The following is a 13,065-nucleotide window of genomic DNA, read 5'->3' as shown; positions in this document are numbered from 1 at the left end:
CCCTCCCTCTCATGTCAGTGATACCTACTGACTGAACCAATAGGAGGAGTCGGTCAGGAGCTCTGTGTCTCTAAAGCCCGCCCTCCCTCTCCTCTCATGTCAGTGATACCTACTGACTGAACCAATAGGAGGAGTCGGTCAGGAGCTCTGTGTCTCTAAAGCCCGCCCTCCCTCTCCTCTCATGTCTCCAAAATTGAGGAAGTAGAAAATATATTATTGAACATTTAATGTTTGTGTTTTTTATATCTGCTGTCAGTTTACAAACGGCTTTTATATCCAACTTAATTTAACTCAGCTGACTGTTTTAACATCCACTAACCATCGTGTTTCAGTCAGTACAGTGTGTGTGTGTGTGTGTGTGTGTGTGTGTGTGTGTGTGTGTGTGTGTGTGTGTGTGTGTGTGTGTGTGTGTGTGTGTGTGTGTGTGTGTGTGTGACTGAGGCTGGTGACTCACAGTCTTGCTTGTTCACGTTCAGTGTTTCGTTCACTGACTGAAGCTCCGACACGAATCACTGACTGAGAGAGACTCAGAAAGTAACCTAAGCCCATTATTAGTTTTTAAATGATTTTTTTGCCCTGCGTATATAATTTAAAATATAACTCAAAGTCAAAGTAGGCCTATCTGTACTGAAGCTCCATGAAGGAGACTAATCAGACCTTTAAAGACTTTAACACTAACATGTGATCCATGTCACAGCTGTTTTATAGAAATATGATTATTATCTTTGCATGAACTTTCAGATTTCAACTCCATCACCGCCAACACCAGAACATTTGGAACAATCAGCAGAATCCAAACATTTGTACTCTTGTTTCAAATTATCCAATTTGTTTTTTATTGATCTTATCTGTAAGTTTTATTTCCCAACAGCAAGACTTAAATGTTTGGTAAACCTCTCGGGGGCTCAACGTCAAAACTGAGAAACATCCTGTTTAGTTGGTCAATCTATGTCATATTTACTTATATTCTGACACATTATAGACTAAATAATATCCTTACAACAGAAGACAGGTCTCAGTATGCTTGAATATAATCTATAAATAATATTAAACATTTGAATATTTCTTGAAGACGATTCAGAGCAGGACATGAACGTCCTCACTGATTATTATTATGTCCCTGAACGCAGCAGTCAGAGCCACCTACATGTGAAAACGTTGAGTAGTAATAATACATTACAGTTCCTGTTTTCAGTCTGCTCACTTGTCTGAAAAATAAAACTGATGGCGCCACCTGCTGGACAAACATTCAAAGCTTGATCCAAACAGCAGCCGAGCTCTTATCCAGCTGCTTCAAAGTGAGCAGCCTGATGACTCTGCTGGAGCCAGATTCACACGTAGCCCCGGCCGGGTCACACTCCTGTTCAGGTTTGATCTCTAAAGAGAGAGAAACTGGTCTGTAAGGCATTCAGATATAAACTACTGTAGGGTAGAGGTCACCGAGGGGCGGGCTGGAACAAAGAAAGATCAGTTGTAGTCTGTCTGTTGATGTCTCAGTATTTTTGCTGTCTTTCTTTTCTTATTGTATTTTGTTGTTGCTGTCCTGACCTTGTCTGTTTGTTTTTTCTGTGCCTTATTTGTCATGTATATGTCACCAGTTTGTCACGCTATTGCACCTCATTAAATGAATGAATGAATAAAAACCATTCCTGAGATAATCCACTGCTGGTACGGAGGTGCTCTCTGCCTCCTGTGTGTGAACAAAGAGTGTGTGTGTGTTTGAAGATACAAGTATATCCATCTCACATAGAACTGTGTTTGTCTTTGATTGAAATGGGGGCGGCAGTTGCGGTAGAGGGTCGCCGGTTCAAGTCCCTGGCCTGGTAGCTGGAGAGGTGCCAGTCCACTTCCTGAGCACTGCCCTTGAGCAAGGCACTGAACCCCAAAACTGCTCTGGAGCGCTCGCTGTGGGCCGCCCCCTCACTCTGAGACCTCTCCATTAATGCATGTCCACAGGATCCTGTTTGTTCATGTGTGTGTTCATGTTTATTAAACAGAGTGATTCATAAAGGATCAATTCAAAATGAAATATGAAACACACATTGTGAGTGTGTGTAGTTGTCAAACTGAAAGCAGACATCACAGCCGTTTTTACATCTGCACTCCTGAAAACATGGAAATCATTTGAGGAGGACTGCTCCTGACTGCAGACGCAGCACTGAGGGAATGCTACTTTCAACATCAGGCTACTTTTAGAAAATGACCAACCCTGCCTTTAAGCGTGATATTGATTTGAGGTCATATCGCCCCGCCCTGCTAACCAGGCTACCGGAGCAGCAGCAGCACGGCGCCATGCTTCCTCTCCTGAACACAGACAGAAGAGAGGGAGTTGTTTTGATACAGCTGATCATTCAAATATCTAAAAGAAGTGATCATTCAGATTGGGAAATGTACCAACCTTCCTTGTTTGTGTGACTTTCAAATAAAACACAGTCCTCTCAACCTCACACAGTCCATGTTTTCTTGAAGAATAATTCTCTCAGGTGTTCAGAGTTCAGGTGTGTAGCTCCAGACGCCGCTGCAGCTCAGGCCGTAGTTCTCCTCTCTCACACTGTCGGGCAGCTCAAACTGAGCCAGCGGCCTCAGGAGGCGTCGGATGGCGTGCTCCTCAAACTGAGCTCTTCCTGGATCTCCGATCAGGACTTTGGTGCCGTGGGTCTCCATGCAGCGGTTCAACCAGCTGTGCAGGCTGGTGGCGAGGGACTGGTCGTAGAACATGTCGCCCAGCAGGATCAGGTGGAAGGCGGCGGGCGGTGAACCCATGATGTTGTGGGTGAGACACACAGGAGGCTGCAGGCCGTTCAGCTCACTGTTCATGTGCGTCGCCACGGCTGCCACTGGAACACAAACAGGCGGGTTAACACGTCACAGGGTTAGGCTTCAAGGAATCATGGTGTTCATGTGTTTCTTTTAATCACAGCAGTCTATATACAGGGTTCACACTCTTTTCCAGGGATCATTTTCCAGGACTTTTCCAGGACATTTTCAGCCATGATGGAGCTGGTATGACAGTCCGTGATCGTGCCACGCCAATATTAAGTGTAGTCTTTAACAAGGTTAATCACACCCACTGTGAGCTACCGCTTCAACGGTTAAACATTTAATATCATGTTAAGGTCCATTTTTTACACTTAACAACGCAGTATTATATTTGAAGAGACAATGCTAGCAAACAAGAAACTTTCAATGGATTCTTGTTCCTCGTGTCCCTGGCTGTACCCCTGAGAAGTTTCAGCAGATTTTACTGGAGACTTTTTTAAATGATTAAAGTTGAATTCTGGTCAAATTGCATAGAGACGCTGATATTTTAGAACATTTTAATTCATTTTTCTAAAAAACAAGAAACTTTCAATGGAAAGGTCTTCTGGTTTCTGTTTGTAGTTCATTTAAAGTCCCCATGATACTGACAGCAGGCAGAACATTATCTGCACTGAGGACCACCTCCCACAGACGGGATTCTGACAATGATTTGTTTGTCTTAAGAACCAGATACATGCAGTAAAAAAGTCTGTTCTAGATAAAAACTCATTTACAGCCACAGATCTGCTCGACTCTGTCACAAAAGCTGATGATTGTTAGATTCCCTGCATTCCTGAAACGCATCAGAAACCATCGACCCGGCCTCCATGGAGGACAGACCTGACAAAGCTTCACTTTTCATTTCTTACAGATCTGCACAAGGATGCAGCCTCTAGTGGACACTCGATGAACTGCAGGATTTTACACCTCAGCATCGGCTTCATTTTTAAAGACCGGAGGTTTCTGCTTAGTTTGACAAAGTGCAGTCTGAAAGCAAACCGAACCAAATGAAAAATGCAGCAATGTTGCAGCTCAATGATAAATGGATTGAGCTTGTAAAGCGCTTTTCTGGTCTTCTGAAGACTCAAAGCGCTTTTTACACCGCAGGTCACACCTACACATTCACACCCTGATGGTAGAGACTGCTGAGTAAAGAGACCATCAGAAATAACTAATCCCTTTCATAGACACACATACGCCACTGATGAAGCAGCGAGAGCAATTCAGGGTTCAGCGTCTTGCCCAAGGACACGTCGGAGATCTGGCTGCAGGAGCTCGGGATTGAACCCCAAACCTTCGGGTTGAGAGACGACCGACTCTACCAACCGAGCCACAGCCGCCCCTGAATCGCCCAAAATTTCATACGTTAAAATGAAATAATGTTGAGCTCCATCACAGCTTTTTGACTTCTTGCGTCAACCATCTGAGACCTCAGCCAACCACACGAGAAAAAAACCTTCCACCCGTTGACGACATACAGCGAATGTTTTAATGTTCCTATCAAAATAAGAGCCTGAAAATGTGTCCATGCTGTGATGTCCTGATGTGAGTAAATAACACAGTAGAGTAAGAGATGAATGAATGCTTACTAGGGTCGATGTCGTTAACCACTACATGAGCGGCACCGCACAGAATGGCGGCGATGGCGGAGGCTCCGCAGCCGCTGCCCAGATCCAGAACGGTCTGACCCCGACACACTGCGGGGTGGTCCAGGAGAAACCTGAACACAGAGACAGAAACAAACAAAACAGCTGTTTAGGTTTGTGAAACCAACGAGACGCCAGAGTCTCTTCCTGCTCCGTGCCACAGGTCGGAATCAAACCTACGGTCTCTGCACATTGTGGCCCTCGAGCTAACCACTAGGCCATCGCCACCCCTTTATCTTAATGTCTTTGTTGCATAATTTCAACGTATTGAAGCGACTGCTCAAACTAATCTTTAAATGACAGTGAGCCTTTGTCCCAGGCGTCTGATGTGTTAGAAGTCCTTCACTAAAAGGTGGCTAAGGTCCTGGACCTCCTGACAACACTAAAGATCTGCACTGAGCAGCCGCTGAAGTCCTGAAGTCAAACACTGGAGCTCAGAGAGTTTAGTGAGAACAATAGAGAAGACGAGGGAACCAGCTGAACAATTGACTCAGGACTTTTGCTTTTATATCGTTATTAAGACGTCTCCTACTGAGCCAACACACATGCACATTTCAAAAAATAAATCAACCTGTAGTTGGTCCGAACTTCATGGTGTCACGTCCAACACGTCTTTATGACTTCATTCTCGGTTTGGGAGGCGTGGTCTCATTGGACAAATCATCATTATCATCTTATTTCATTAAAACTTCATTAAAGATAGAGTCGGTATCTTTTCAAAATAAAATACAGACTTCTCCTAAAGCTGCTCCATTGTCCCTTCTGGGCCTCCGTACATGTGTGGTGGTGACTGTGTCTGCAGAGACTCTGGAGCTGGTGTGTTTTGTAGTGTCTCATCTGTATGCATGTACCTTATATTCTCTAATAATCAACATTTATGTCAAGTAGTCATGCTGCATAATCATATGTATCTCAGTAAACTGTATCTTAATAAACTGAAACTGCGCCTCAGGGTAAAAATGCATTTAGCAGAGCACACAGGAAGGAGCCCTCAGGGGAGGGTGAAAGAAAGTTCAGTACAGCAATACAGAAAGGTGAATCCTTAAAGTTACCAATAAAGATGAAGTTGAACAGATCAGATGGTGAAAAGAGGGCGTGAAGAAGCTTGTCCCCACGCCCCTGCAAAGCCATACATACTGTAATCTTTGTCTGTTTTAGTCTCTTCAGTTGAAGGGCTCACTGCTTTATGACTCCATGAATACAGCTTCCTGTGCTCATGTTCTTTGGCCTCCAGGTCCGGTCTCTGAAGAGGACTTTGCAAACTTTAAGGACTACAATTACACCGTGAAGAAAACAGAAAATAGATTCAGAACTTCAAGATGTTGCGGCTTCATTGGGTTCGGATGTAGGTTTAATCTGGGTCCAAATTTGATCCAAAAAGTCACTACAGTTTCCTCCAGACAATGACAGCGCACAGGTGAGTGGAGGAGTGGATACAGTTCAGTGATTGGACGAGATTCAAACCGGCGAATATGACGGACGTGGACGTAGCAGCAAAGAAGAGAAAATATAATCAGAGTGAGGAGAAACACCACAATCATTGTTCATTTTAACTGCATTAAAGTTCATATTTTAACACCATATTTATCGACTTTAAAGGTCACATATTCTGCTAAACCCACTCCCCCATGTTCCTCTAACTCTAACATGTGTCTCTAGTCCGTCTACAAACCCCCCAATGATGAGAAAAGTCCATCCTCTCCGTCTTCTGCCTGCTCCACTTTTCAGAAAATGTGTGCTCAAACAGGCCGTTTGGAGATGTTCCCTTAATGACATCACAAAGGGCAGTAGCCCCTCCCCCAGGTGGGTGACACTCCCACAGCTAGGTGTTTGTTCTGCCCTCTGAGGCCGCGATCACACCGAGACGCGCCGCTGCAGACGCGGGCGCTCATAAATACATTTATTTCGTTTAGATTTCCAAGGTAATTCTAATTAGAGGAAACCATGGACCTAACTTCATATTACTTTACTGGAAATGTATTCAAGAAATGAGCAGCTATTTATCACCTGCTTCTCTGGAAATAGCAGAATATAATTACTCGGTGATCATTTTGTGGTGAATTGTGATTTCATTTCAAATAAATGATTTGATAATTGTCACCTACTTACCATGAAATTTGGGGGTAATTTCAAAGAAATTGGAAAAAACAGTTTCTTACCAATTAGGACTTGCTTACAATTAAGATCGGGCATTATTTCAAAGAGGTTACGTGCTAATTTTCACTCAATTGTCATGAAATTCAGGGGTAATTTCAATGAAATCAAAAAAAAGTTTGTCTAATTATCACCTAATTACGACGAAATTTGCGGACCTGTAAAGTGTTACCTAGATTTTTGTACAATTCAAAGTGTACATATCATTTTCCAGTAACTTTGACATTTGTCGTTTGAATGATTTACAACGGGGATGTAAAGCAGCTGTGCACCAACAGCTGTTAGTGACGTCACTACTAAAGAGGTTAAAGGTGAATGAAACAGGTATATTAGAGATCTCACCGTGACAGCGCCTGTCCTCCGGGCCAGTAGATCGCCCAGTACGGGTCCTCGTAGGGCCACAGTTCGGGTCTCTCCGTCCAGAATCTGCAGCTGGGAGTGAACAGCCTCAGTCTGAGCTCCGGGGTGAGGCTCTGCTCTCCGACCACCTCCGTGTTTTCACCGATAAATCTGCGGCTGTGAGACACACACCTCCGTCTGAATGCTGTGAACGAGCCTTTAACACACCTGCTCCATGTAGAGGACTTAAAGAGTCCAAACATGACCAGTTAGCCACGGAGCTACTCGTCAGAGCCCTTCTTATGTCTCTGTCACCTTCTGTCGTTTTTTAACATCTTAAAACCCGATAAGAAATGAAAACACACAACTTTCTTCTTCGTTGGCTGGCATCCAAAAAGTTGCATTACTGCCATCTGCTGGATTTAATTATTACTCACATTCCTAAATCCTCCTCAATAAACCTGTTCTCAAGAGAGATTTAAACAAGCATCTTCGTCCTCTCCCTCTCTCCCCACACTCCAAAATACTTTTTACATCTCTTCTTCCCTCTCTCTCCATTTCTGACATCATGTTCTGTCTATGTGCTACATACTTTCTACATTTAATAACTACATGTTCAACTGTTTCTGCTAGATTGCATATCTCACAAAGACCAGATGAATGTTTTCCAGTGATATGTAGAGAGCTATTTAAATGACTGTGACTGATTCTTAACCTGGACATTACGACCTCCTCTCTTCTGTTGCTCCCTCTGTATTTTACTTTATCTATTTCCCTCTGAATTGAATATAAATGTCTTCCCTTTGTCTGATTGTTCCGATATTGTTGCCATTCCTGTTTGATTTTACTCCATGTGACTCGTTTCCCCTCTGACTGAGATCATTTGATGTTAATATCAATCCTCTCTTTCTTTACAGCTTCCTTTGCCAACCTGTCCACCTTTTCATTTCCTGCTATACCTGAATGTGCTGGAACCCACATGAACATCACATCTGTCCCCTGTTTAACCACCTGGGAATGTGTAAATATGATTTCATATAATACATCTTGACGACTGTGAGATGATCCTGATTGAATACTGTATAAAGCGCTGACTGAATCACTGCATATCAGCACTTTCCTTCCTTTCATTTGCTCAACACATTCTAATGCAACTAAAATGGCGTACAACTCTACTGTGTACACGTTCAGGAAATCTGACGTTCTCTTCACTACTTCAACCTTGAACCTTTTGGGATAAACGCAGCTGATCCTGTTGCATTTGTCATCGGGTCTTTAGATCCATCTGTGAATACTTGTACATGATCTCCATATCTCTGTTCTATGTGTTCATAGAATTCACTCACTAAATCAACATTTCTTTTCCTTTCCTTTATCTTTAGTAACTCCAAGTCTACTTCAGCTGTCTCAAGCATCCACATTGGAACTGGTGGCCATAAAACAGCTGGACTGATATCCTTGTCATACACTCCCATATCTCTCGCCACTCTATCCCCTATCCATCCAAAACTGGACTTAATTGTTCTCTCTTTTTCCCAGCAATCCTTTAACACTGATTTTGTTGGGTGACTATCTCCATGTCCTCTCAAGTTCAGCCAATAATTAGCTAATAGCTGTTTCCTCCTTAAACATAGTGGCATCTCTCCTACTTCTACCTGAAGTGCACATATTGGAGATGATTTCACTGCCCCAATACATATCCTAAGAGCCTGTGCCTGAATCATTTCTAACTTTGCAAGTGTTGTCTTTGCTGCAGATCCATACACCACACTCCCATACTCAATCCTAGTTCTAATTAACGCCACATATATATATTTTAAGGCAGCAACATCAGCTCCCCAATCCATTCCTACAAGACATCTCATTACATTTATTACTTTTTTGTAATAAAAAGAAAAGGAGCTTCATAACAACAGGAATGGAAGTGGAAGAGGTTGAATAAAAAAGGGAAATAAATAAATAGATAAATAAATAAAGAGATAAAATAAGGTTAGTAACTCTCGCGCTAAGTGACCCAGATAAATGATTAGTCTTTTCACTTAGTGGAAGTTACGAACAAAAGAACAAATGCTGCATGAGAGAAGGTGACAGGTCAGAGGAGAAAACACCAAGATGAAGTTTGAGAATAAGTTCAGTGCAAAAAATAACAACGCATCACGGCACAAAAGCCAGAAGTATCTGCTCCACAATTTCACCCTTGAACATTTACAGCGTGGTCGGGGGCACAGCTCTCTCTGGGGGATTAATCAAACAGTGACGCTCTCCCAACAGAACAAGCTGGACCAAACGGATCAGTGCGCTCTTTTGAACTTACTGCAGAGCGCACGCTTCACCAAATCATCTAATAATGCAAAACCAGCCATGATGTAACATTTCAAAGTAACGCCTGTCACAGACGACTTTTTAAGGTTTTCACACCAATTAGGCAACGGGTCTCTTTCAAACCACACAAAATCACTTATTTTGTGTTTTGAATTAAAAAAACTGGGAACATGCATCTAGGTTGAGATGGATTCTGGCGTGCTGTGACACTCGTGGTGCTTTTTATTTGTAGTTTCAATGTTCTACCTCTAGATTCTGTGTGTAAGCATGCTCAGAGCTCTGCTTATATTTACACACATTTCTAAGTAAAAGAACAAGTTGATAAATTCCACTCTTTGCGTGGGAATGTTCTTACACACTCATTACTCACAGATCCGTGCTCACACACTGTTGATAGATGAGCCCCCTGATTTTGTGCTTCAAACGTTCGTACACACGGTTTAAGCACATATCTGTTAGTGAATGAGGCCCATTATCTTTTGTTTCTCTGCAATCACGTTCAACTGGATGCCTCATTATAGAGAGCGTAATGCTGCAGCTCCCCCTGGTGGTGAACCTGTGTCAATGCTATGTGAGTCCTTAAGACGTGATCATGTGAAAGCCTCCCCCAGTTTGAAGCAAAGAAATAAATCATTTTACAATCTTTGAAAATCAGATATATTTATACAATTTACTATATTTATTTAATACCACATTCTACTCTAATTCTGTGTAGAAGCAGCATGTTTGTGTGGACAATATCACACTGTGGAGCTGAATGAAATGTGAGTCTGTCTCAGAACACTTTCACTAACAGAGACCGCACCTTTACTGATTGAAATAAAGAGTAAGAGTCAGGTGAGGGGGGAGAAGGACAAATGTGTGGATCTTTGTGGAAAACAAAGTTTTATTTCAAATACAAGTGGAGAAGAAAATTACAGAGAGCAGACAGAGAAATAATCTCTTCAGATCGATCAGTCTGGGAGAAAACTGTGGAAACAGTGACACCTGCTGGCAGAAAGCAGTGATAGCAGCAACAGAACCTAAACATGAATTATTATTCAAATAAAACCCTCCACAGATTGAATTTATTTCTATTTAAAATCCTGAGATAATAAAAACAGAAGGTTCAAACATCAAAGTGTAATAAACATCAGAAGTTAAAAATAAAGATAGTTTGATAACGTGTCCGTTGTTACCCTGACATGATGAATGAATATCAATGATTGAGTCTGCATGTTATTCAGCTCTTTTTATATCATCTCATATTACATCAAATATTCAGGTGCTGACTCTGCACCTGGATCCAGACATCCTGTTTGTAGTTCTTTTAAAAACTCAGTGAAGCCTCCTCTTTGTTTTGATCCAACAAAGAGACGACTGATTTATTATCAGACGACCAACGACTCGTGGTTAAAAGCAGAACTTCACACTTTAACTTGCACAGGTGGAATCAACTTCTACTGTTATCTGTGAATATGAGTCAATGAATAACCTGCACCACTACACATGTCCACAGGGTGGCGCTGCAACAGAAACATTTATATCCAAATCAAAGAGTTCATCTTCGGTCGTTGAGTCATGAAGCAGTTTAAATTCAGAATATGAGAATAGAAAAATGTCCGAGGTCATGGTCCTGTGTGTGACGGTGGAGCTGATCTCAGAGCAGCTCAGACTGCAGCACTGAGAGTCATCTGCGCTGTGATTGGTCCGTCAGTCTCCCAGTAACACAGCCCAGTTAAAGACTCACCAACACACCAGCTGCTGCTTCCAGCTCTGTGATCAGCAGGATCCTCTCTTTAAAGACTCCTCCTCCAGCTGTTGATATAAAAAGAGATAAATGAGAGATTAGACTCTGAGAGAGACTTCATGATTATTCTGATCATATAATATCATCGTTATCATGATTATTCTGATTATCAGTGATACAGAACATCCAGTATGAAGAGCAGCAGGGACTTCAGTCCTGCTCAGAAGTGAAGTGGGCGTGGAAAGTAGCACGCCACCTTTCAGCTCTCGTGGTCACTCGTGTTGGTGACTTGAAGATTAAAGGGACAGAGAGTCCTTGAAGGCATCATCGCGTCACAGACAGTTGAGTGATGTGTTTACTGAGAGTCCTTGAAGGCATCATCACGTCAGAGACAGTTGAGTGATGTGTTTACCGAGAGTCCTTGAAGGCATCATCGTGTCACAGACAGTTGAGTGATGATGTGTTTACCGACAGTCCTTGAAGGCATCATCATGTCACAGACAGTTGAGTGATGATGTGTTTACCGACAGTCCTTGAAGGCATCATCACGTCACAGACAGTTGAGTGATGTGTTTACCGAGAGTCCTTGAAGGCATCATCATGTCACAGACAGTTGAGTGATGTGTTTACTGAGAGTCCTTGAAGGCATCATCATGTCACAGACAGTTGAGTGATGTGTATACCGAGAGTCCTTGAAGGCATCATCATGTCACAGACAGTTGAGTGACGTGTTTACTGAGAGTCCTTGAAGGCATCATCATCACGTCACAGACAGTTGAGTGATGTGTTTACTGAGAGTCCTTGAAGGCATCATCGTGTCACAGACAGTTGAGTGATGTGTTTACCGAGAGTCCTTGAAGGCATCATCGTGTCACGGACAGTTGAGTGATGTGTTTACCGAGCGTCCTTGAAGGCATCATCGTGTCACAGACAGTTGAGTGATGTGTTTACTGAGAGTCCTTGAAGGCATCATCGTGTCACAGACAGTTGAGTGATGTGTTTACTGAGAGTCCTTGAAGGCATCATCATCACGTCACAGACAGTTGAGTGATGTGTTTACAGAGAGTCCTTGAAGGCATCATCATCACGTCACAGACAGTTGAGTGATGTGTTTACAGAGAGTCCTTGAAGGCATCATCGTGTCACAGACAGTTGAGTGATGTGTTTACTGAGAGTCCTTGAAGGCATCATCATCACGTCACAGACAGTTGAGTGATGTGTTTACAGAGAGTCCTTGAAGGCATCATCGTGTCACAGACAGTTGAGTGATGTGTTTACTGAGAGTCCTTGAAGGCATCATCGTGTCACAGACAGTTGAGTGATGTGTTTACTGAGAGTCCTTGAAGGCATCATCGTGTCACAGACAGTTGAGTGACGTGTTTACTGAGAGTCCTTGAAGGCATCATCATGTCACAGACAGTTGAGTGATGTGTTTACTGAGAGTCCTTGAAGGCATCATCATGTCACAGACAGTTGAGTGATGTGTTTACTGAGAGTCCTTGAAGGCATCATCACGTCACAGACAGTTGAGTGACGTGTTTACTGAGAGTCCTTGAAGGCATCATCACGTCACAGACAGTTGAGTGACGTGTTTACTGAGAGTCCTTGAAGGCATCATGATGTCACAGACAGTTGAGTGATGTGTTTACTGAGAGTCCTTGAAGGCATCATGATGTCACAGACAGTTGAGTGATGTGTTTACTGAGAGTCCTTGAAGGCATCATCACGTCACAGACAGTTGAGTGATGTGTTTACTGAGAGTCCTTGAAGGCATCATCATGTCACAGACAGTTGAGTGATGTGTTTACTGAGAGTCCTTGAAGGCATCATGATGTCACAGACAGTTGAGTGATGTGTTTACTGAGAGTCCTTGAAGGCATCATCACGTCACAGACAGTTGAGTGATGTGTTTACTGAGAGTCCTTGAAGGCATCATCATGTCACAGACAGTTGAGTGATGTGTTTACTGAGAGTCCTTGAAGGCATCATCATGTCACAGACAGTTGAGTGATGTGTTTACTGAGAGTCCTTGAAGGCATCATCATGTCACAGACAGTTGAGTGATGTGTTTACTGA

General features: G+C 42.8%; 3 protein-coding genes across 11 annotated transcripts in view; 1 reads left to right on the top strand and 2 right to left on the bottom strand.

Annotated features, from left to right (window-relative positions):
- LOC136179750 (NLR family CARD domain-containing protein 3-like) overlaps window positions 1-13,065 on the top strand; it is a 497,803-nt gene that overhangs the window by 178,813 nt on the left and 305,925 nt on the right. The window lies entirely within an intron of this gene.
- Window positions 635-4,020, bottom strand: LOC136179749 (electron transfer flavoprotein beta subunit lysine methyltransferase-like). Its single transcript, XM_065957421.1, has one exon. The coding sequence runs from the start codon at window positions 2,815-2,817 to the stop codon at window positions 2,488-2,490; it is 330 nt and encodes a 109-aa protein (XP_065813493.1). The 5' UTR covers window positions 2,818-4,020; the 3' UTR covers window positions 635-2,487.
- The window catches only part of LOC136179748 (ribonuclease inhibitor-like), a gene marked incomplete at its 5' end in the record, with an annotated part of 24,901 nt that continues 21,958 nt past the window's right edge, over window positions 10,123-13,065 (bottom strand). The window contains one exon of the mRNA XM_065957420.1: window positions 10,123-11,057. Within this exon, the coding sequence (XP_065813492.1) occupies window positions 11,039-11,057 (19 nt within the window). The remainder of the gene's footprint in view (window positions 11,058-13,065) is intronic.

Source organism: Labrus bergylta, chromosome 7 (assembly GCF_963930695.1).
Source record: "Labrus bergylta chromosome 7, fLabBer1.1, whole genome shotgun sequence".
NCBI lineage: Eukaryota > Metazoa > Chordata > Actinopteri > Labriformes > Labridae > Labrus > Labrus bergylta.
The sequence above is the reverse complement of the archived record's forward strand: the minus strand, read 5'-3'. Positions and strand labels throughout refer to the sequence as shown.

Coding starts and splice junctions, on each gene's coding strand:
- LOC136179749 (XM_065957421.1), bottom strand. CDS start 2,817: ATGAACAGTGAGCTGAACGGCCTGCAGCCTCCTGTGTGTCTCACCCAC.